The sequence below is a fragment of the Ammospiza caudacuta genome, chromosome 10 (genome assembly GCF_027887145.1).
Source record: "Ammospiza caudacuta isolate bAmmCau1 chromosome 10, bAmmCau1.pri, whole genome shotgun sequence".
Classification (NCBI taxonomy): Eukaryota; Metazoa; Chordata; class Aves; order Passeriformes; family Passerellidae; genus Ammospiza; species Ammospiza caudacuta.
The window spans coordinates 24,266,634-24,287,814 of NC_080602.1; the positions used below are offsets into that span (position 1 = coordinate 24,266,634).

The 21,181-nt window shown below is 43.5% G+C and overlaps 1 protein-coding gene across 1 annotated transcript in view; it reads left to right on the forward strand.

Annotated features, from left to right (window-relative positions):
* The first annotated feature begins 1,265 nt into the window (after window positions 1-1,265).
* The window catches only part of ARRDC4 (arrestin domain containing 4), a 75,393-nt gene continuing 55,477 nt past the window's right edge, over window positions 1,266-21,181 (forward strand). The window contains exons 1-2 of the mRNA XM_058811093.1: window positions 1,266-1,357; window positions 2,693-2,932. Coding sequence (XP_058667076.1) covers window positions 1,266-1,357; window positions 2,693-2,932 — 332 coding nt within the window. The remainder of the gene's footprint in view (window positions 1,358-2,692; window positions 2,933-21,181) is intronic.

Here is a 21,181-nt window from a genome sequence, read left to right on the forward strand (position 1 = left end):
CCTTTCAAATAAGTACCAGTTAAAGGTATTTTTTCTAAAAGCTTTTAATTCTACTTCATTTTTTCCTCCCGGCACTCAGAGGGGCAATGACCTCATAGATAACTGCCGCAGTTCCTAAATTCACAAATTTAAAGCCCAAGTTATTGACACTGTCCACAACAGAGACCAAAAATCCTTCCATGCCTTTCTGCCAGCTCCTGCTGAAAGCAAAGCACATCCATTTAGAAATTATATTTAAAATTGTATTTAAAAAAATATATCCCCGTTGCATCAGCGTTTGATGTCTGTCTGGTTGATGAATTTTCTTAAAACATCCAGAAAGGAAGCTGTTGAAGGGCTTTTCCTTTTCAGATTTTATTGAGGAGGGAAAGGGCAAATTTTATATTGAGAGGGCTTAAAGTAGGCACTAAAGGTCTGCCTTTAGATTCCCTAAAATTTAGGGAATTTAGCAAGGAGGGAGATGGCTCTTCTGATCTGCTTCATATTTGCACAGTGCAAAGAGCACGGCTCTCCAAACAGTGTGAGATGGGCTGGAATTCCTCACTCAAACGGGCGAGCAAAGGACAGAATATTTCCCTTTGAATTCTGAAGGTTCAGGGTTTTTTTGCTTTTGGTCAGCTTTTGCCAATTTACTCCCTCTGCAATAATTTTCCTGCTATACTTTCTAAAATTGCAATTTTTACTGGTTTGGTTTGGTTTAGGTTTTTTTTTTGTTTTTTTTTTTTTTTCCACCCTTGATGAACAAGTTATCCTCTTAATCAATATTCAATAAGAAAAAATAATCCAGAAAAAGGTCTGTAACTTGGGATCTAACGCAGGGCTGGAAGGAGAGAGCTCATTACTGACCCAGGGGCTGCAGTGTCCCTGTGCTGCTCCGAGCACTTGCAAAATTCAGGATTACCTGAGGAAAGTGTTGAGGCATCTGATGGGGAACAGCATAGCATGTAATAACAAAGATTCAGCCACTGTGTGCGTATTTTCCATCTCTTTGACATGAAAAAGAATGGAGTTTTAACAGGCAGGAAGAGATTATTTGGGGACGACTTCTTAAGAGAAAAATGGCAAAGAAAAATAAATGGTGTATACAAAATATTCACAGTATGGGCAGCCCAGATAGGGTAGTTCAACAATGTGCGTTTGTTTCTGTATTTGTACAAGGTGGTTTTTATTTAAAATACCTGCTTGAAACAGAACAGGGGGAACAAATCAACAAACAAAGGACAACTCTGCTGCAAAGCAGAGAATTCCCTCTGTTCCTCGGGGATATGAGGCAGGGAAAAGGGAAGGGGCAGCGCCTGCACCTCCGGCCATTCCCTCTGCACCACCGCCTGCAGACACAGAGAGAGCTTCCAAAAGGGTAACAAGTTCTTGCTGGGGTTTTAAACTCTCCACGGGCAGCTCTGTGTTGATGAGCTGGAGAGGTTCTTCTCCACAAAAAAAAAAAAAAAAAAAAAAAAAAAAAAAAAAAAAAAAGAAAAATTGCTGCCCTCTGCCCTGGAGTTGCGGCGTGCTCGGTTCTGTGTCCAGCGTGTCACAGCAAGGACACCCTGCACAAAAATCACCATTGAAGTTTGTCCTGATCCAAAACAAGGCTCAGGGAGTCCAGGTTTGCTACAGAGGCAAAACCTTAACATGTGTGTGAGAAAGTGGACGTAAAGTCATCATTTAAAAAGACAAAAAAAACCAAAACCAGAGAAATGCAAGAGCAGCATTTTACAGCTGATAACACCCAGATAACAGCCACAGTTGGAGCTTTCTTTATGACTTAGAGATGGTGCTGCAGTGCGCCCTTACTGAAACCAGGCACAGAGAAACATGGAAAATGTGATATATTTGCATACAGTGCAGTGCCAGTACACAGAGAGTGAGCTCCGTGCGCTGGAATACAGCTCCGAGGCGGCTCAGGAATTTTTCTCATTTTCTAAATTGTTAGGACTCAGAGGTTTGCTAAAAATATTCTTTTGAAGCTTGTCTAGTCCTTGGCAAGTGTTCCAATTTATCCTCCCTTTAATGGTGTGAAACTGGGTTTTGTTAGGGCTGGGTACATGATCTCTGCTGCCTGGTGCTCAAAGGCAGCAGGGAAAAGCCTCTGATGAAGATGCGTAAGAAGGGAAGAAAGAAGCAGCTTCTGATCTGGTTATTTCGTGATCAAAATTGCTCGAAATGAACTTTGATCCAGCTGCTATTCTGAAGAATTATAGCTAACAAATAAACAAACCCAGCAGAAAAAAAAAAAAAAAATTGAAAAAAAAAATTCCTTAGTGCTTTTATTCCCTCCTCGGTTTCTGCGGGTATCTTGTCAGCCACAGCCTGATTTCAGGGAAAACTTCCCCAGATCTGGCCCAGGCCTGTCTGTTGTGGGCTCCTGGCAGGAGAGACCGAGCCTGCCTGGTACCACACGGAGCACCTGGAGCGTAACGAGGGATAAGTAATAATAATAACTGCCCACTAACCACATCAATGTTTTAAGTATCTCGCGTAAGTGGATAACTTGATTTGTAAATAAACTACATTTCAGGAATATTTCATAAACATCCTGTGCTAAGTTGGTGCCTGGGGTAATATAGATTTCCATCCATATTCATCTCCGCGCAACAATTCCCGGGAGTTGCTAGGGGGGTGCTGCAGCAGCTCAGGCTTTCACGGTGATTTCTCCTTCTCTTTTTTTTTTTGCTATTTTTCGTGTTGCTAGACCGTGCTCCAGCCGCGGCGGGAGCGCGGGCACGGCGGCGCTGACCCCGCGCCGCGGGGCCGGGCGGGAGCGGGACCCGAACCCGCGGCCCCCGGAGCGCGGGGGGCAGCGGGGCCTCCCGCGCTGCGCGGTGCGCCAGCGCCATCTACCGGCGGCGGGGGGGCGGCGCGCGCCTGTCGCGACTGTCGCCGCTGTCGCCCGCCCGCGCTGGGCGCTCCCGCCGCTTTCCTCGCCGCCCCAGTGAGTTTGTGCCGCTCCTGGCCCCTGCTCGGCCTCAGCTCCCATCTCGGCCCCTTAAGGCGAGGTTGAGAACGCGCCTTTATTCGCCCTGCGGGTAGTGGGGATGGGCTGGGAGCGAGCGGATCCCGATCCCGCGGGGTGGGGGATGCCCAGGAGCCCGGCCGGCTGCCAAGGGGGAGACGAGGTATAGATCTGAACGTGGATTTTGTAACCATGACCAGGAAACAGTTTTTATGTCAATGGATTTGCTGCTGGACCATCCCATCAGTGTAACTCGCTTGATTTCAGGTCTGCTGTGGACTGGGGTGATGGCGCAATTACAAATTTAAGTTTTATTTAAGATTTTTTTTTTCACATAGCTTTTTATTGTGGTGAGCCATGCTTTGGCTGTTGGGTTTACCTTAGAGCACCCAGTTGTGCAGGGTCACCAATGTGACACTCAGCAATCGCCCTGGCACGAGGCTGTGCCCAGTTGTCCCCAGCTGTTCGCTCTGGCAACAGCTGGAAACCTCCAGGCAGCCCCTGAGACACCCTGAAATCAATTCCTCACCCAAAGCAGCAGCCCTGGCCCGGTGAGCAGGAACCACCTGGCTGGCTCTCTGCGTGCGCTCGCTTTGTAGCTGCAGGGAGCCACATCTGAAGTGTCTCTGCCTGGAAACTCCTGGCTAAAGCAGCGATCCACGGCCTTGCTTCTGATTTAATGTGACGCCGAGGCTGGAAACAGGATTATCCCAGTGATTCCCTGCAGCAGGGAAACCACCATGGCTGTGCTTGGTGTGTGAGGTGCCCCTGCTGAAAGCAGGTCCTCCTGCAAGGAATGGTGTTGAGGTATTTTGCTCCTGAGCATGATTGGTCTGGATCTCTGTTTTCAGGTGTAACAAAAGCTGCTCTGGGTGGCTGGAGCTCTGAATGTTGTGATTTGCTCTTTAGAGTTCACATTAGGGGCGTAAGTGTTCCTGATATTTGATTATTTCATTACCCTGCCTCTCTGGACTTTCATGTTTCTTTCTGGATAGATTTTTCCTGAGTTTCTGCTTTCTATCCTTAATATAGAGAGAATTATTTTAAATACTTTCAGTTTCTAAAGGGAATATCTGGTACTAAGTGTAAATTATCTTTAGGGTATAGAAAATACAGCCCAATGGACATATTTTGGATTTTTCATGGAAAAGTACTTTTTAATATATTAATTACATTTGGGATGGATAGGACAACAACATGGACTTTTGAGAGGGAAGAATTGCAGTCTTTGGGGTTTTAAACTGAAGGGGTGAAGGATTTGGGCTGGCAGATTTCTACCGTGGTGCTGCAATTCCCTAGCTAAAAATTGATAAGGAAATATCTGCTCTGTTTCTGCTCTGTTGGAAATAAAGCAGTTTTGGAGCTGGCACTCCAGGGGCCATTGGAAACTGGAAGGGAACTCTGGGGAGAAAGTGGAACCCCCTGTGAACTTGTTGGTCTTCCTTGCCCTGAGCCTGCAGACCCTGGGCTGTGGCTCTCCCTTCCTCTGGGAGCAGGAATCATCTGGAATTATTCCTGCTGGAGTAACCTGAGCTGGCCAGAGGTGAGGCTGCCCTGAGCCCCAGAGAGGAGCTGAAATCTGTATTTTTGTATTTTTTAGGGGTAGCTGGTGGCTCTCAGAGGGCCACATCTGCCTGGTTGTGAACCTGCCTCACCCCACAGAGGCAGAATTTTTATTTGCGCTTTGGTTTTGGTTTTATCCTAAACGTGACAAAAATGTAATTGTAGTGGCCCTTTCAGTCTTGGTTGCAGGACTAAATTTTGCCTGGAATTCTGCACTCAGGTGACATCCACAGACCCCCAAGAGAAAGCAGAGCAGAGTGAGGACTGAAGTTCCCCCATTTCCATCAGAGTTTTGCCTGGCTAAGGGCGTAGGCATTTGGCTACAAATTAATTCAGTTTCGTTTTCACCCAGAGAATGCTGCAAACTCCCCAGAAAGACAAATTTAATTTTTTTTCCTCGCTAACACAATCACAAAATAATACAAACTTCTCCCCACAAAGTGTTGATTGTTCTATAATGGAATCGTAAGTAATTTTGTAGTCGCTTTGGGGAAAAAGCAAAAACTGTTCTTAGCACCTGCTGTATGATATCACAAAGCTAAGGCTCATAATGATTCTAATATGTGAAGGCAGTTGCATAATATCATCATATTACAGTTTGTATAAGGAAAAAAAATCATGGACAAGAGATTGCCAGTAGAAACTCTTCCCAAATGCTATTTTTTCCCTCATTGCTGTTCCTCTGTCTCAAAATATCTTTGCATTTTCCTTGTCAGAGTCTGTGGGTTTCATTGGTGGAAATAACAGCCAGCAAATAATGAAGAGGGAAGGGGGAAAAAAAAAATCACCATAAAAAAAAAAAAAAAAAAAAGGCATTTTTCTATAGAAGCTAATGTTCCATAAAGAGATGCAAAAGGAAGAGAAAAAGATACTAGATAGCACAGCTGCATTGAATTGCAAGACAGCTGGAATTTTTCAATGTAACCAGATTTTAGATGAGTTTTCTTTTCATTTCTCTATAATAAGATCTTTGTAAACCACAGTCCTAAACAAAATCTTGGTGGTGGTGGTGGTGGTGGTGAAAATAGGGAAGAGCAGCTCTGCTTGTGCTCTGTGTGTGTGTGTGACAGTCAAAATACGAGGCCAGATCCTTGGGAGCTGCAAGCCTGTGTCAGCAGAGGCACTCAGGCCTTGCTGCAGGCCCTGAGGATAAGGATTGCAGCATCCAAAGGGAGATTTCCTGGTGCTCAGGATGCCCTCGGTGCCCTCAGCTGAACGAAAGAAATTCCAGGCAGAGCCTCTAATAAGACTCGGAGCTGAATCAGAGTTTGCCCTGCAAAATCCTGGGCAGCACAAAGCAAAGCAGCTACTCCAGCCTTGGAAGGGATCCAAGAGGCCTCTGCCTCGCTCCGCCCAGGCTCTGAGTCTGACCTCTCTGAGCGATAAATAGCGAGTTCACATCTCACCCTGCTCCTGGCTGAACCTGCCCCTTGCACAGGGCTCGGCGCAGACGAGGTCAGGCCCTCGTGGGCAGGCCGAGGTGTGATAAAAGGAGAGAAGTTCCTGCGCTGCCTCCATCCCTCGCTCCCTCCCTCATTACCTTCGCCGGGGTCAGCCTGCTCTGACTCCTCAGCAGACAGAAGAGCAAGAGGCATTTCCCAGCAATAGTTCCTGTTCTGCCACCTGCCTGCCATGTGCTCTTTAGCAGCTTTACCTCATCTCTGCTGGGCTGTAAAACACAGGGCAAAGCAGTCTGACGGGGGGATTATACAGGTTCTCAGCCTGTGAGGAGCCTCGTTGAGAAAGCCAGAGTGTTCAAATGGTTTGGATACCTTAATGCTCACAATTTGCCAGAAATAAAACCCCAGGAGGATTTTCAATGCACTTCAACAGGGCAGAAAGCACTACTTGGCTGTCTGCAGTTGGAAAGGAGTCTCTTGACATTCTGTGCTACATCCTAACATCTTCCTTTGAGCTAGGAATCAGTGCTGTTTTCATTTTTCTGTTGTGGTTGCTTTAAATTCCTAAACTGGATCAGAACCAATGGTTTTTTCCTTTGTGGCAGCAGGGGGGTGATTTAGTTAATGCTGGGCTCGGATGCCAAATCATGAGTTCCAACTTATTCCTATCAGTGGTCATCCATCAGCAAACTTGGGGGAGTGAGGCAGAAATATAAGCACACTGACAATTTGCCAGAATGATTTAAGACCTGGCATTTAAGAGTTCCTGTTGTAGTTGTTCTTTTGACATGTCTCCTAATTTGCTCCCATCTTGAAGACACTCGCTGCTTTAAGACTTAAACAATCTTCATCTGGGAAAGGAGCTCAGCAGCAGGAACAGGGGGGCCTTATCCAAGGGAAAGGTTGCACAAGGGCAGACACACCTCCTGACTTGTGCGTCATCAGCAAACAGAGATGTGCCTGTAGGAATGCTGCTCTATTGGCTTGGCCTCTCACGAGGGAGGAGGAGGCAAAAAGCAATATGCATTATTGATCAGAATGTGCAGGTGAACCAAGATGGACAAGGATAGGTCACAACTTTATTAACTCCATGTAGGCAGCACTTGCACAGATCCAGGGCTGAGTTATGCTGCCTGATATCCTGGATCTCATGGAATATCTGTGATGCACAGACCCACCTCCTCCTCTGAATCTTTCACCATCGCTGGCAGATGTGGTACCACAGGCACAGACCCCAGCAGCAGCATCCAGGGCTGTGCTGTGGGAGCTGCTCTCTCCATCCTCAGCCATAAAACAAGAGCCATGACTGAGCTGAAGGGCTGGAGGTGCAAGCTTGTCCCTCATGAGCACAGGGATGGAGAAGCCACCAGCTGTCCCTTATCCATCCCACACACAGAAAAGCAGCAGAACCTGCTGTAACCCACCCTGTCCCATCCCCATCTTTGCCTGCTGGCTTTACTCCTGTCCTGAACATCCTCTCTGTGCTCTCCTGTGACAGCCATTCACCATAGTAACAGGAAAGTCAAGAAACACAAAAGGTGAATACAACCAAGCTGGACGAGTGCTGTTTGGGCAGAGTGCTGCAAAGTCACAAAAACCCCTCCCAGCACAGCTCTGGATTGGCAGAATAACCAAGCCTGTGAATCCCCTCCATGGGATTTGATTGCCTCTAAATAGATTGGAGCTTTCTGGGATTCATTTGCTCCTCACTGTGAATCACTGGAACATTTTCATGGTCACAAATGTTCACAGCAGAACTGTTCAGGGAAGTGTGTGATGGGCAGGAATCCAAGGGGGTTGTTTGGTTTTCATTCTGGTGAGATCCACTGATCACAGGTTGCAAAAGGTTTTCTTCTCTATTGCAGGATGTTTCTCTCTCTCACATTAGCCTGACTTTATGACATTATCTGTCAGAAATTACATTAGTCTGTGCTGTTCTCACAGGTTTTCTATTCAGATTGGTACCAGCAGCAACCTTGAAGGCTTGCACAGAAAATCAGACTTGGATACATGGTTAGAGTACAATATTACTTAAAATAGGTAAGTTACACCTCAGACTAATATTTAAACGAATTTATATGTATGCGTACACATCTTGGTGCATGACCTTTTGGACCTTTTGGACCTCAAGTACATGGCCTGTTTTCCAGAGTTATTTGTTCCAGTATATAATTTTTCATGGAATATTTCATGGTTAACTGGACAATGAGAGTCAATTTTTTGAGTGAGAATGTATATGGTATCTGCTTTACCATGAATTTACTCCTGCATTTGCTCAGAATTTTGTTGAGCTTGTTTTTTGAGTATTCCCACTGTTGACTATGTTCAACACAGTAGATGTAGAAAGCAAATAAAAAGGGAATGGGAATGCTCTCATGGAAACTGTTGGGCTGTGTCTGCTCAGCTCTTCTCAGCACTCAGCATCTGAAAATTACTGCCAAATTTTGAGCAGATTTGATATGCCATCATTGCTAGCAAATAAATTTGGAGCACAGCACCCCAAAAATACATAAATTGAAGTACTAGATTTAGAGCCTGTGTTTTCTCTTTCCAAGTAACACAACTTGAATGGATGTAGGGGAAAAAAGCATTGTCTGTTTGGATGTAAGGTAAAGGAGAATATATGGAGAAAAACCACAGCCTGGCCATGCCTGATGTGGCCCAGTGCTCTGGCGTCAAAGATCTCTGATAATGACTTTATAAAAGAGTGATCTGTGCTTTGGTGAAGCTTTTTCTTCCCAAGCCAGCCAGCAGTAACCTTGTCCTAGAAAATGTGAGGATATGCCACTGTTGTAAAGATCCACTCTTCCTTTTTGATGCATTTTTAAGTGAGGAAAGTGCTATTCAAATGCCCTTGAAAATCTTTAAAAGTGGCTCTTGGAACATTTTTTTTCTTACTTCATTCTTTCTTTCATTCCATATCCATGCATATGATTCCATCTGTTGGTCCAAAAGGCTCAATATGACACTGACAACAGACCAAGTTTCTTTCAAAATTTCTCCTTTAATTGAAGCCATTTTTTCCTAGGAAAGTATGAAACCCAAGAAATCCTTACTCCAAGCCCATTTGAAAGGGTAATAGAACTAATGGGGAAATGGTTTGTATTTACTTTTAAAACAACCCCCTGAGTATCAGATGTTGTCGAAGCTAAGTGAAACATTGCAAGTGTCAGGTTTGTGTCTGTACCCAGCCGTGATGGCTGAGCAGGTTTCAAGGTCTCAGCCTGCCAAACACTGACACACACACTCACTCTTAACTTTCCCTGACTTTAATGCAGGATCAAGGCTGGGACTCATGCAGACACGTCAGCTGTCCCTCGTGCATCTCTCTCATGTCAGCCAGGTCTGCTTCTGTTGTGCTGGTTTTTATTAATTGGCTACTAGGGAAGCACAGTGAGACTCTATCCATAAATAGTATAGGAATAAATGAGATATGGAAGTGATGGGAGAGCAAAGAAAGAGAAAGGACAGATTCCATCTTGAGGTGGAGACTGAATCCATTTGCCTTAGAATCAGTGACAGGACAGTTCCACCAACACTCTCCTCTCTGGACAAAGCTGACTTGCTTCTCACCATGTGCCAGCACATTCCTGCTACACATCACTTCTCTTCCTTTACCTGCCTCCTGATAGCCACGTTATGTCTCACAAAAACACCCACAAACAAATACAAAACACATCACCAGGCCAAAGCTCTTTCCGCGCAATAGGTTTATCCCAGGATGTATCAGTGTCAGCTCCAGAGCAGAAATTTACAGCCAGTTAGAGGTGCTATCAGCGTGCCAGGACTGAAAAGGGACCAAATGAGGCACGGTGTGAGGGAGAAGATGTCAGCCCAGACACAGCACACCATATTCCTGGGATAAAGGAACAATGCAGAAAGCAGCAGTGGGTAACAGATGAGGTATTAGGCCTAGCGGGGAGAAGACAAGAGCTTAAATCAAAAAGACATCCTGATGAGACTGGATGTAAGCTGAGCACACAGGCCTTCAAGGAGGGATATGAGAGGTGGTTAGACAAAACACTGCAGGAATTCATCCACAGTGAGCAGGGCAGGAGTTGCAGCAACAGGATGGGAGAGGTGGATGCAAAGGGACTTTTCAGCGCTGTCAAGGAAATTGGCCAAACTCCCTCCCTGAGGCAGTGTCACCAGGGCAGCATATGGCAAAGGGGAAAGGAAAAAAACAAAAAGAAAAGGAAAGTAATGGAAAAAAGAGACAGGAATATTTTAAGAATCTCAGCTTTTGCTAAGTTGCAGAAAGAGTCTGTGGACAATCTGGGATTTCAAGCCTAATCTTTGGAGTTGGTGCAGGCCATAAGCTCATCTCCCACACTCACATATTTGCAATTTCTTCCAATGGTGTAATGTGGGAAGATTTTTATATTTAAAATATTTAATATATTTATCCTATTAACATGATGCAAAATAGTCAATAATTTACATATATTTACATCTAATGTTCATTTATAGGCAGACAAATATAAATTTACCAGTGTGTGTGCATATGGCTGTAACATATGATTAATACACTGTCAGCATAATCTAACAGCTCAGAACCATCAGTTGTGCAAATAGTCCTTTCTAGCCATGTTTTCTGCTGCTATTTAACCTTTCTCCTTCCCTTCCTCCCCCCTTTCACAGTCTGTCTCACTCACCCTTGCTTCACTAGCCTGCCTTAAAATAGCAGGCAAGGTCTGTGCAGTGGTGACTCTTTTTATACATATTTCACAATGCCTAAAACATGATGGGATCTCTTCTCTGAAGCTTTTGGGTATGAGAGGAGTAGAAATTAACAAAAAATATTCCTTTCTCCCAGAAATCTTAACTCATAAGTCAAACCTCCAGAGTAACACTCTTGATTCACTGTCCAGCCTTAGGTAATGAATAGTTTAATGCCCCATTCCTGGCACACCAAAAGTCATTTTTGGTCTAGGGCAAAATTTTGGTCGAGGCTCTTGTTCTGTCACATATTCCTGCTGTCTGCCATGTGCTGATGGCAGGCACAGCCCTGCCATGGCCAGAGCATATTGAGCCATCACATGTGGGAGGACACATGGGAGCCTGGCCACAGCAGCTATCCCAAATAACCTCCCAGATCTCTCAGGTGGAAAGAAGCTAAGCTGTCCCAGCCCAGACCCAAGTATCCTTCACAGGGGTTCTGTTTTCAATAATCTTCCCCAAGCATGGAAGAATTGTTTGTTCCTAGAGCAGGGATGTCCAGCACACACATGAGTAATGGCTGCATCATCGCTGCACTGACTTGCATTTCATGATACAATATATTTTGCATGCTTTATGGCCCAATCCTGAATTTTTTATTTGATGTGGGTGATTCCTCATCCCCAAACAGTCCTGTTGACTTCACAGGACTCTTCAGACTCCCCATGAAAGTGAAGTTTATGGTCTCACTCATGTTTCTCCTTTATGGCCCAAAGCACCAGGCTGACCTTCCAGGAGGTTCTGGGAGCAGAGCAGTTGTTTTCCCTCTGCTTTTCTCCCAGGATAGCTGCTCCTATCCCAGCAGCTCTCTGAAGCACACGAGGCAACACTTATGGAATGCGCTGAACACTTCCAGACCGCCTCGGTCAGGGACAGGCACCTGTCTTATTTCACACATCCTGCTTCCTGAAACCCCTGCTTGGATTTACGCCCTGGGAAATTGCTGGATGTGTGGAGGCTTCATTTCCCTGCCTTTTGGAGTGTTTTGTCCAGTGTATGAGAACTGAAGTACTACAGCAGTGTTTCTGTCAGCCACTGAGGTGTTGGTGGCCAGGTAACAAAGCCACCACCAGCAAATGCCCAGACCATGCTTTGATTCATTCCTGTTTAGGAATTCCTTCCACATCACCATGCTGAGAGCCCATGGAACTCTCTAGATCTGGCCCTTCTGTCTAAGAAATTAAAATATCAAACTGAGAATTTGTAAGGAACTTTCAGAGGGCTGCCAGCTTCCCATCCTCTCACTTCGCTTCATGTTTCCATTTGTTGTCACTCTCAGTATGGCTTTGTCTTTAGAATCCATACATAGTTTTGTTCCAGTGACATATCAAATGATTGGACTTCCTTCCTTCCTTCCTTCCTTCCTTCCTTCCTTCCTTCCTTCCTTCCTTCCTTCCTTCCTTCCTTCCTTCCTTCCTTCCTTCCTTCCTTCCTTCCTTCCTTCCTTCCTTCCTTCCTTCCTTCCTTCCTTCCTTCCTTCCTTCCTTCCTTCCTTCCTTCCTTCCTTCCTTCCTTCCTTCCTTCCTTCCTTCCTTCCTTCCTTCCTTCCTTCCTTCCTTCCTTCCTTCCTTCCTTCCTTCCTTCCTTCCTTCCTTCCTTCCTTCCTTCCTTCCTTCCTTCCTTCCTTCCTTCCTTCCTTCCTTCCTCCCTCCCTCCCTCCCTCCCTCCCTCCCTCCCTCCCTCCCTTCCTTCCTTCCTTCCTTCCTCCCTCCCTTCCTCCCTCCCTCCCTCCCTCCCTTCCTTCCTCCCTCCCTCCCTTCCTTCTCTCCTCCTTTTCTTCTTTCCTTCTTCCCCTCTTTACTTATTTCCTCAAAAAACAATCCTGACTTTATATTAAAAAAAATCCTAAATAATTCAACATTTCAGCAGAAAAATATTTGATAAAAGTAAGGTGTTGGGTTGTTGGTTTTGTTTTTTTTTTTTTTTCTGTGAAACACACTGCTCACTAAACTTTTCTTTATTTGAAAAATCAGGTTTCCATCAGAAATGTTTCCATCAGAGGCTTTTTCTCCTGGGCTTTTATTCAGTGTGCAGCCCTGCTAACAGTTACTGAGGTGCAACATCTGTTGACTTCAGTCGAAGCTGCACCCCAGTAATTGAAAGCAGAATTGGGTCTGTTCTTTGTGAGGTGTGTTGAATGGACAGAATCCTGCATTGACTGAAGTGTTAGTCTTAGCAGTAAGTGATCCTCTAATTTAATCCTCCACTCTATTCACATCTCAGATTCGAAGTGTTTAATAAACTGCAGCTCAGTGCTAAGAGAGTGAGGTACCCATCAGTGCATTGCTCAGCCAAAATTGTAGAGTAAACTACTCTCAATAGTAGGTTTATGTTACCATTTACATTACTGGGTAAAACCTAAATTGGAGTTTTTATGTATTATGTGTTACTTATATAATGCGCTATATAAGGAGGTTTATTTTCTCAGCTTCCTCAGATTTCACGTTGGATGTTACTTGATTGTACATTTTAGTGGTAAATTACCAGTGCAATTCTTTTCTTTTATACACTTCTTGTATCCATGCAAACAGATTTCCCATCCAGTCTGTAGTTTCCTGGGATGTGAAAAAGAATCTCCCCAAACCTATAATTTGGGGGGGTTGGGGGTGAGAGGACCTGGCACAGCTTCATTTAAATACCAGATACATTTTTTCATTCCCTGACCCAAACTTGCCTTTTATACATATTGTACCACACAGAACAAGCCATAATTTTACATTTGTATGTTGTTCACACCAAAATGGGGGAAATGTATATTTTGTACACATGAGGACTTTTAAAAATATGTGTGTATACTGTTTAATGATACATTGAGATTTAAATTACTCTTTTATTTTTGTGCTAATGACTTTATCTTTTCTTTGGGATTCTTTTAGTCTTAAATACTTTAATGCTTGGTACAGCAAATTGCTGATCAATAGAGTTGCAGCTCCTAATCTACCTTTTCTTCTACTGAGAAACTCCATATTTAAAATGTTCATCTTACTTGAAAGGTAAGTTTTATAAATTTATTTCCTCTGAGAAATACTTGGAAACAAATTTGATTAATCACCTGCACCACATTTGCATCCAGAACCTGATAGACCAAGTGTCTGCAAGTGAAGAAAACCCACTGAATTACTTTTGCAGAACAATTCATTACAATTTGAATAAAATAGAAAAATGCATCTATATACCCATTTCTTAAAAATATTCTGTGTTCTTGTTTTTTGAAACTTTTGGCATGAATAGAAAAGTTCTCGAAGATTTGCAAATTTATTAGATGTTTCAATAGCTTCTGTTTAAATCTAACTACTTTATTTGGAAGTTATAAAGATCTCCTGCCTGTTAGAAACATTTAAATAAAAGCAAAGTTTTGGTCTCATTACACACCAAAAATATTTATGTGTAATCATTAAGCCAAATTAGTGGTGTTATTGGGGAGAATTAAGTTTTATAAGCACCTGAAATGTGAAGCCTTTGTGTTTTGTATTTAGATTTTTGCCAACAGCAGTTTCGTGCTAGTCCAATGAGAGACCTCACTCACCATTAATGACATTTGAAATAAAGCAAGCAAAATATTTATTATCTAAATAATTATAAATTTTAATAGCCATCTGTAATAGCATAGACATTCACAGGTGTTTTTAAACATCTTGACTTGTTTTAAATCAGTGATAAAAAATACTCCTGTCATTAGAAGGATCTTTGATTTTAATTCTTCCATCTACATAATGAGTTATTTCTATGAGCAGTTGCTTTCCAAAATCTCTGTAAAATCTTCTGGACCCCAGTGTCTTAGCCCAAGAATGATTTGGTCTTTTAAAGTCTTGCATCACTAGGCAAACACAGAAGTCTAATAAGCAGAATTCATGTTGTGGTGTTAAATGAAAATATAAAACAATGTAGGTGGTACAGTAGTATGGAACAATTCCCTGAGTCATTTAAAGCTGATTAAATTGTGTTGATCAATCATTCTAAATAAGTGAGGAGGAACAAAACTGAGCATTGTGAGGAATGAGGATGGGGCACGATTTCTCAGCAAGAAAAGCTTTCCTGGCTTAGCATGAAAATATAATGCGTTAAGAGAGTCTTAAAATCAATATACCATGAATTAGCAGTCAGCAGAAAACAGCCAGATGACAGGGGGAATATGATTCATTTCTCAGAATGACTAAGATCTCAGGCAGCTCGTGGAGCAGAATATTTGGAGATTGTGAATAGAGTTAAAAGAAATTCCTTTAATTTGATCTGGAAGTGTGTTTATGACAGACATAAAGCACTTGAATTCTGCTGAGGATTTCCTCTGGTGCTGCAGTTGTCCTGACTCTGCTCTTTACAGCTGTTCTTTAAGTGCTGGCTGCTGAGCCAGACGCGCCAGCCCTCTCACACCCCAGTGCATGGAAATGACGTTTCCAGCTCTAGATGAGTAATTAGATAACCCAGCACTGAGGGTGTAATGATAATGAAGTGAAGAGGAAAGGATCCCTCAATAATCAGATCTTTTTCAGGAATTGAAAAGAAAATGCATTTTGATTTTTTTTTCAGAAGACACTCAGCTGCCTTATTCCACCTCTTTCCTTTCCTTCATTTCAGCTTAAAAATTACAGTTTTTTCATTAGAAAAACAACATCCATAGGTGCTCTAGATGCAAACGAATGTGGATTGCCTTAATATGGGAAGTGACAGCCCCTGGCATTTGTCTGAATATTAATGCTGAATCAGATGGAGAAATCATTATGGCTGATGGTTTTGGTTATTAAGTTTAAAATGTCAGAAGCCTGAGTTTAAGTTTTCGTGACAGCAACAAATGTTTTGTAATTTTTTTAATGCTTAAGTTTCAATTTAAATTCAAATTTCCACTTCTTTTTTTTTGTCTTGTCTTTTGGGCTTTCAGAGTCCAGGAACTTTTATTTTTGGTGGATTGGGAGAAGTCTGAAATCTAGTTTGAACTGGGAGAAAACTGCTATCTTTAGTTGCAGCACCTTTGCTTTTTGTGCCATTGGCCTCTCTCTTTTTCTCCTGGGATCATGTAGGACATTTTCATAGCAGAGGGCATTTCATAGCATTTTCAGAGAGGCTCATGGCCAGTTTTTTGAGCAATCCCAGCCTGGGCCAGATTTCCAGAGCTGCTTCCTGCAGTTCTCACTGTTGTGTTTACAGACAGACGTTCAACAAAGCCCTCAAGCTGTTGAGTTCTTTAGAAAACCTGTCCACATTTTTCTGTGTTGGCTTTGGATAGAAACCCTGGGCACTGATGCTCTGTGCTTGAGGTCTTCTGCCATTTCTGACCTCACGGGACATGTCTGGATGTGCTGGTGATGCTTCTTGAGGACTGTGAGCTGGCAGAGAGGTCTGGAATCTCATCTGGAATGAAAGTTTGTCTTGGAAGACACTAAAAGACTTGGTCCTCATCAGTGAAAGGTGTGTTTGCGTCTCCCATGAAGTTCTGGCCACACAGCCAGCCCAAATGTGGGGTCTGTTAAGCTCTGGATCCAAAGAGCCTCTCCCTTTTTTCCAAGGCACATATTGCTCTTCTTTATCAAAATTTACCTCTTAGTGACCTCCTGGCTCTGCAAGTTCTGCAGAAAACCTCACTGAGCCCTGCAACAAAACAGGTGTGAATGTCAGATTTAAAGGGAGAAATGAACTCAGGCTCAGAGGGAAACCCTCCTGATGGAGCAGAGAATGAACAACTCCTTTGCAGAGTCCTGGAGACGCCCATGCTCCGCAAGAGAAGGGAGCTCGGGGAGGAGAATCAATCTGCTGAGCAGGAGAGGGCAATTCTGCTCTCTGCCCAAGATTAATAGCTCAGCAACCTCTGTGGGAAGCCTGACAGGTACAACCGCAGCAGCAGGAAACCCCAGCACAGGCACTGTGCTTTTGAGCATTATTCTCTCATCCCTCAGCCTTCCCGCCTTCCAAACTGGAGTTGCTGTGCTTGGAGTGAGATCCAGCTCTGGATCCAGCCCCAGCCACTCCCACACCAGCCCCTCCAGCCCCACAGCTTTTGCTGGGAGTGGTAGCAGGTCCTCAGCCTGCAAATCCCCCAAGGCAGAGTGCCAGATGTGCTTTTGGGTAACACACTCAGAAGCACCAGAGTGACTTAGAAGCTGAAGTCCCCAGCAATCCTGACTGCTGTGCATTCTCTAAATTGCTTTGACTTTTCAGAGAGACTGGGGCTATTCAGATGTTTATTTCCGTCTGAAAACATTCCTGCTGGTGTTTAACAAATACAGTATATTCCCTCTTTGGGATGTTGGAGTGAGTTAACAGCCCAGTTCCCTCGAGTAAGGCAGAGGAGAACTGAAGACTCATCTCTTGCCCACATCTTTTGTTTTGGCAGAAAATGTGAAACTTCTCTGTTCAGGTGCCTGTTTCCTATTTTAGTTTTGTTTTACTCCTCACCCTTCTAACACTTTTAATTTGGTTGTTGAAGAGAGGAGAATGTCTTTTACTTTCCCACTTATTGTGGTAGAAAATGGGGGATGGAGAGCAGCTTTCTTGAACTCTTATATTCAAAATAGCTATAAATAATTAGTTACAGGGACCTAGCTTCCCCCTCCTTTTAAGGGCTAATTTAAGTTCTTTATCAAAATGATTTAAAATGCCTTTCCCAGTGGGAAACTATATTTCAGAGCTTTTATTTATTAGACTTCTCAAAAAGTGTGTTTTTAATGCACATCCTGACTTTGTGCCAAAACTCTCCACTGTAACATTGAGATTGGAGCAACCCTTTGTATAGGGAGTTATATTTATTGGATTTTTACATATTGATACAGAGCAATTAATCTAAATAAATCACACACAGAATTGGCACATAAATCTCCCAGTCTTCACTGCTCACAGTACTATATTACTGTCCTGACAACCTTCCCTCAAATACAGAAAAACTTTCCTCTTGGTGTACTTTTTTCTAGGCCTCCTAAAGTGTCAGTGATTTTCTGGGGCTGGTTGCTTGGTTGCTGTTGTTGTGAGCTGTAGAATTTGGGCTGTGGATTTGGTTTTAGGATGTAGGGATAGGACAACATCACTGTGTTTCAAAGGAGGGCAAAGCCTTGAAATTTGTAAGATGTGTGAGGAGCAGGTTTCATGGTAGATGGCTGAATATCTAATTTTAGCATTATGAGCCCCTTGTGGCGCAGAGAGGAGATTTCTTTCGGTTGGTTTAAAAAGGTACAATGTCTCTTGCGCTGTGTCACAGACACATTTTATGAAAAATCATTTCCTCAAGATTTTTTCTCCTGAGAAGCTGAGAGGTCTCAGAAAAAAATGTAAACATTGATTATCTGCTGTTGTGGAATGCAACAGGTGCATCTGTGATTGGTCTCATGTGTTATTTCTAATTAATGGCCAATCACAGTCAGCTGTCCAGACTATCTCAGTCAGTCACAAGCCTTTGTTATGATTCCTTTTCTATTCTTAGCCAGCCTTCTGATGAAATCCTTTCTTCTATTCTTTTAGTATAGTTTTAATATAATATACATCATAAAATAATAAATCAATAAATAAATCTCTTCCCTCATCCTAAGGCCCCTGAGAACACCACCACAGTGCTGCATGGCTGCTTTGAGGAGTGCAGTTTGCTGCAGCATTTCAGGGCTCCCAGGCTGTGTGTGTGTTTGTAGGTTGGACTACTCCTTTCTGGGACACCCTCTTCCCCCTCCCAAATTGTTTCCTGCTTTCTGAGCAGAAGCTGCACGTGAGACAGTCTGGGCCTCATTATTTTAAGCAAATACAAAACCATAAGCCAGGTCAAGGCTGGGTACAATTCAGTGTGACCCTCAGGCAGTTCACACCAGGGAAGATCTGCCTGGCTCTCTTTTGAATCCCTGCCATTACAAATCCCAGGGATGTGACAGCCTTCTCAAAAAACTCCACTTCAGACTTTCCCAGGGAAGGGTTAAGAGCTGTGGCTTTCCAAAGGGATTCTGCAGTACTGGGCCCATCACTGCAGAAGGCTCTGGTCTTTCTGACAAAAGGGCTCTGACATCCAGGCAGTACTCCTGAAAGTTCAGAGTTGGGAAAGTCGGAGCTCTGTAAGGAATCATTACAATGAAAGGTAGAACAGATTCCAGCAAGTGTTCAATCACCCAGCGTGGTGCCACTTAGAGGCACAAGACCTTAAAACAGCCAGCAAGATGCCTGCAGAAGAGGCCTCTGTGCCAGCTCTGGCACTCTGTGCCTGTCATTCCACTCTGAGCCTGTCATTCCATGCCTTTCATCCCAGGTAAGTTTGGTGGAGGGGCTGGGGACAGGTTGGGTCAGCTCAGCCTGGGCACTGCTGGTCATCATTTTATTCACTGGAAGAAAACACAAAGCATACAAGCTAAGATAATATTCCTGATTGAAAAATAAATATCTTATTTGAGGATGCTTCATGTAGAAATAGGATAAAGGGCACAAAGGCACCTGCAGGAGGCCATCAGTGCCACTGCTGCCAGCATTCACCTCTGGACGGGGTCCAGCTGTGGCCGTCTCCAGGATCTGTCATTCCAAGCATGTCTGGAAAGAAAATAAACAGAGAGACACTCTCAAAAATCATTCTTAAAATGCCCAGCTAGTACTGCTCCTATGTGAAAAGGGGTACTCCAGCCCTTCCCACTCTCACAGTGTCTGATGTCATACCAGCAGCCCATGGATTCATGGGTCAGGCCTTCCTCTGCCCACCCTGTTTGTAAAAGGGGGACAGAATTAGAGGTTTCAGCCAGAGACAGAGAGTAGGTTTAGATTACATATTGGGAAGAATTTATTCCCTGTGAGGGTGTGAGGCCCTGGCACAGGGTGCCCAGAGAAGCTGTGGCTGCTCTGGAAGTGTCCAAGGCCAGGTTGGATGGGGCTTGGAGCAAGCTGGGACAATCTGGAAGGGGTCCCTGCCCATGGCAGGAGGTTGGAAATAGATGATCTTTAAGGTTCCTTTCAACACAAACCATCCTATGATTCTTTCACCACTGGTAATTTTAATGAATGATGGTTCTGTCACTTTCTATATAACATTCAAGCATATTGTTTACAATCTACCTTAAAAAAAAATCATAAAAAAGCAGAATTTTTTAAATGCATGCAGACTTGCCTCAGAAGAACAAATTTGTTTGGATCGTAAACAAAAATTCTGGGTTTATTTCCCTTTTCTTTTTTTTTTACTTGAAATCTGTGTGCATGTCATAAAATATTCCTGTGTACTTTCAAGAATAATTGAAGCATATGTACCCAAAATGTAATACTTTTCATAATGGTTTCAGACTAAATTATCCATTATATGGGACTAACACATAAAAGCCTTCCTCTACATCAAGTGATAGATCAAAGGGAGGCACGATGGCTTGTCCACATGCACAAACCACACCTCTCAGATTCTGAGAACAAGGATATGCTGTCTGCATTTTAACTACATCTCCATGACATGAAACACTATTCCTGCGTCTCCTACTGCGGAAGAGTCAGGTACTCCTGGCTACAAAGATTTCCTTTTACATTTCTCCCCTCTTTTTTTTTTCTTTTTTTTTTTTTTCAGTTCCATAATACAGATGAGATTTCAGTGACTAGTCCTGGGTGAGTCTAATTTGAAAATGAAACTCCTCACTGTTCCCCTCAGGGCAGTGTGGGAACCTCCTGGGAGGAATTGTGGATCCCCGTCCTTGGGTGGGAAATCCGTGATCCCAAACCCCAGCCCTGCATCCTGGGGGTGGGTGCTGGTGGAGATGTGATGCTGCACAAATCCCAGAGGGCACAGCATGAGGATTGATGTGTTCCTGTTCCCTGGGTCCCTGTCTTCCTGCTTTGGAGCACAGCATCGTGCCTCGGACGCTTCACCTCTTTACTGCCTCGCTTGTTCAACTCAGATGTGTTTAAAACTTTCTGTGCCTCATTTTTCTATCTGCACAATTAATTAATCTATTAATATTTCCACCCTTGTAAGGATTCTTAATTACTTTGTCTGCCTAAAATCCTTTCCTTCAAGTGGATGATGTGAGGGAGACAAATTCTGAGTGTTACTGCTGGTGAGCATTAATGGATCACTCTCATATAGGGATCCAACTGTCCCAGCTTTTGGAGTGTTTTGCTGTGAGTTTTTCTCACTGTCTCATCATAAGTAATAAGAAATGCAAACTTACTGGCTTAGTGGCATGATTAAAGATGTTTGTGTTTGGAATTTGACTGCAGTAAGAGACTGAAGATGTATAGTTTAATTTAAGTGCATGTCTAGATCCAGTCTCCCAGCCAGCAGATTGGATGTAAGCCCAATTATTCCCATTAGCATCTGGTTTCTGAGCATTGATGTACTACCATGATCAGGGAATAAAATTCCTTAAAATAACCTCCCCTAGCTGAAATGTTGAGGTACCTTTTATTGTTGTCGTGGCTGCTAAAAATGTGAAGTGCACTGGGGAAGTGCTGAGTTGAGGCACCAGAAGAAGAGGCTGTGATCATGGAAAGGCTGAAACTTCTGCTCTGATCATTTCTGACAGCTCAGAGTGGTTCTTCCACAATTGGAACCACTTATGCTGCTTATTAATATAATGAAACTTATCCTGCAGCAAAAACAGAACCAACGACTGACACAGGA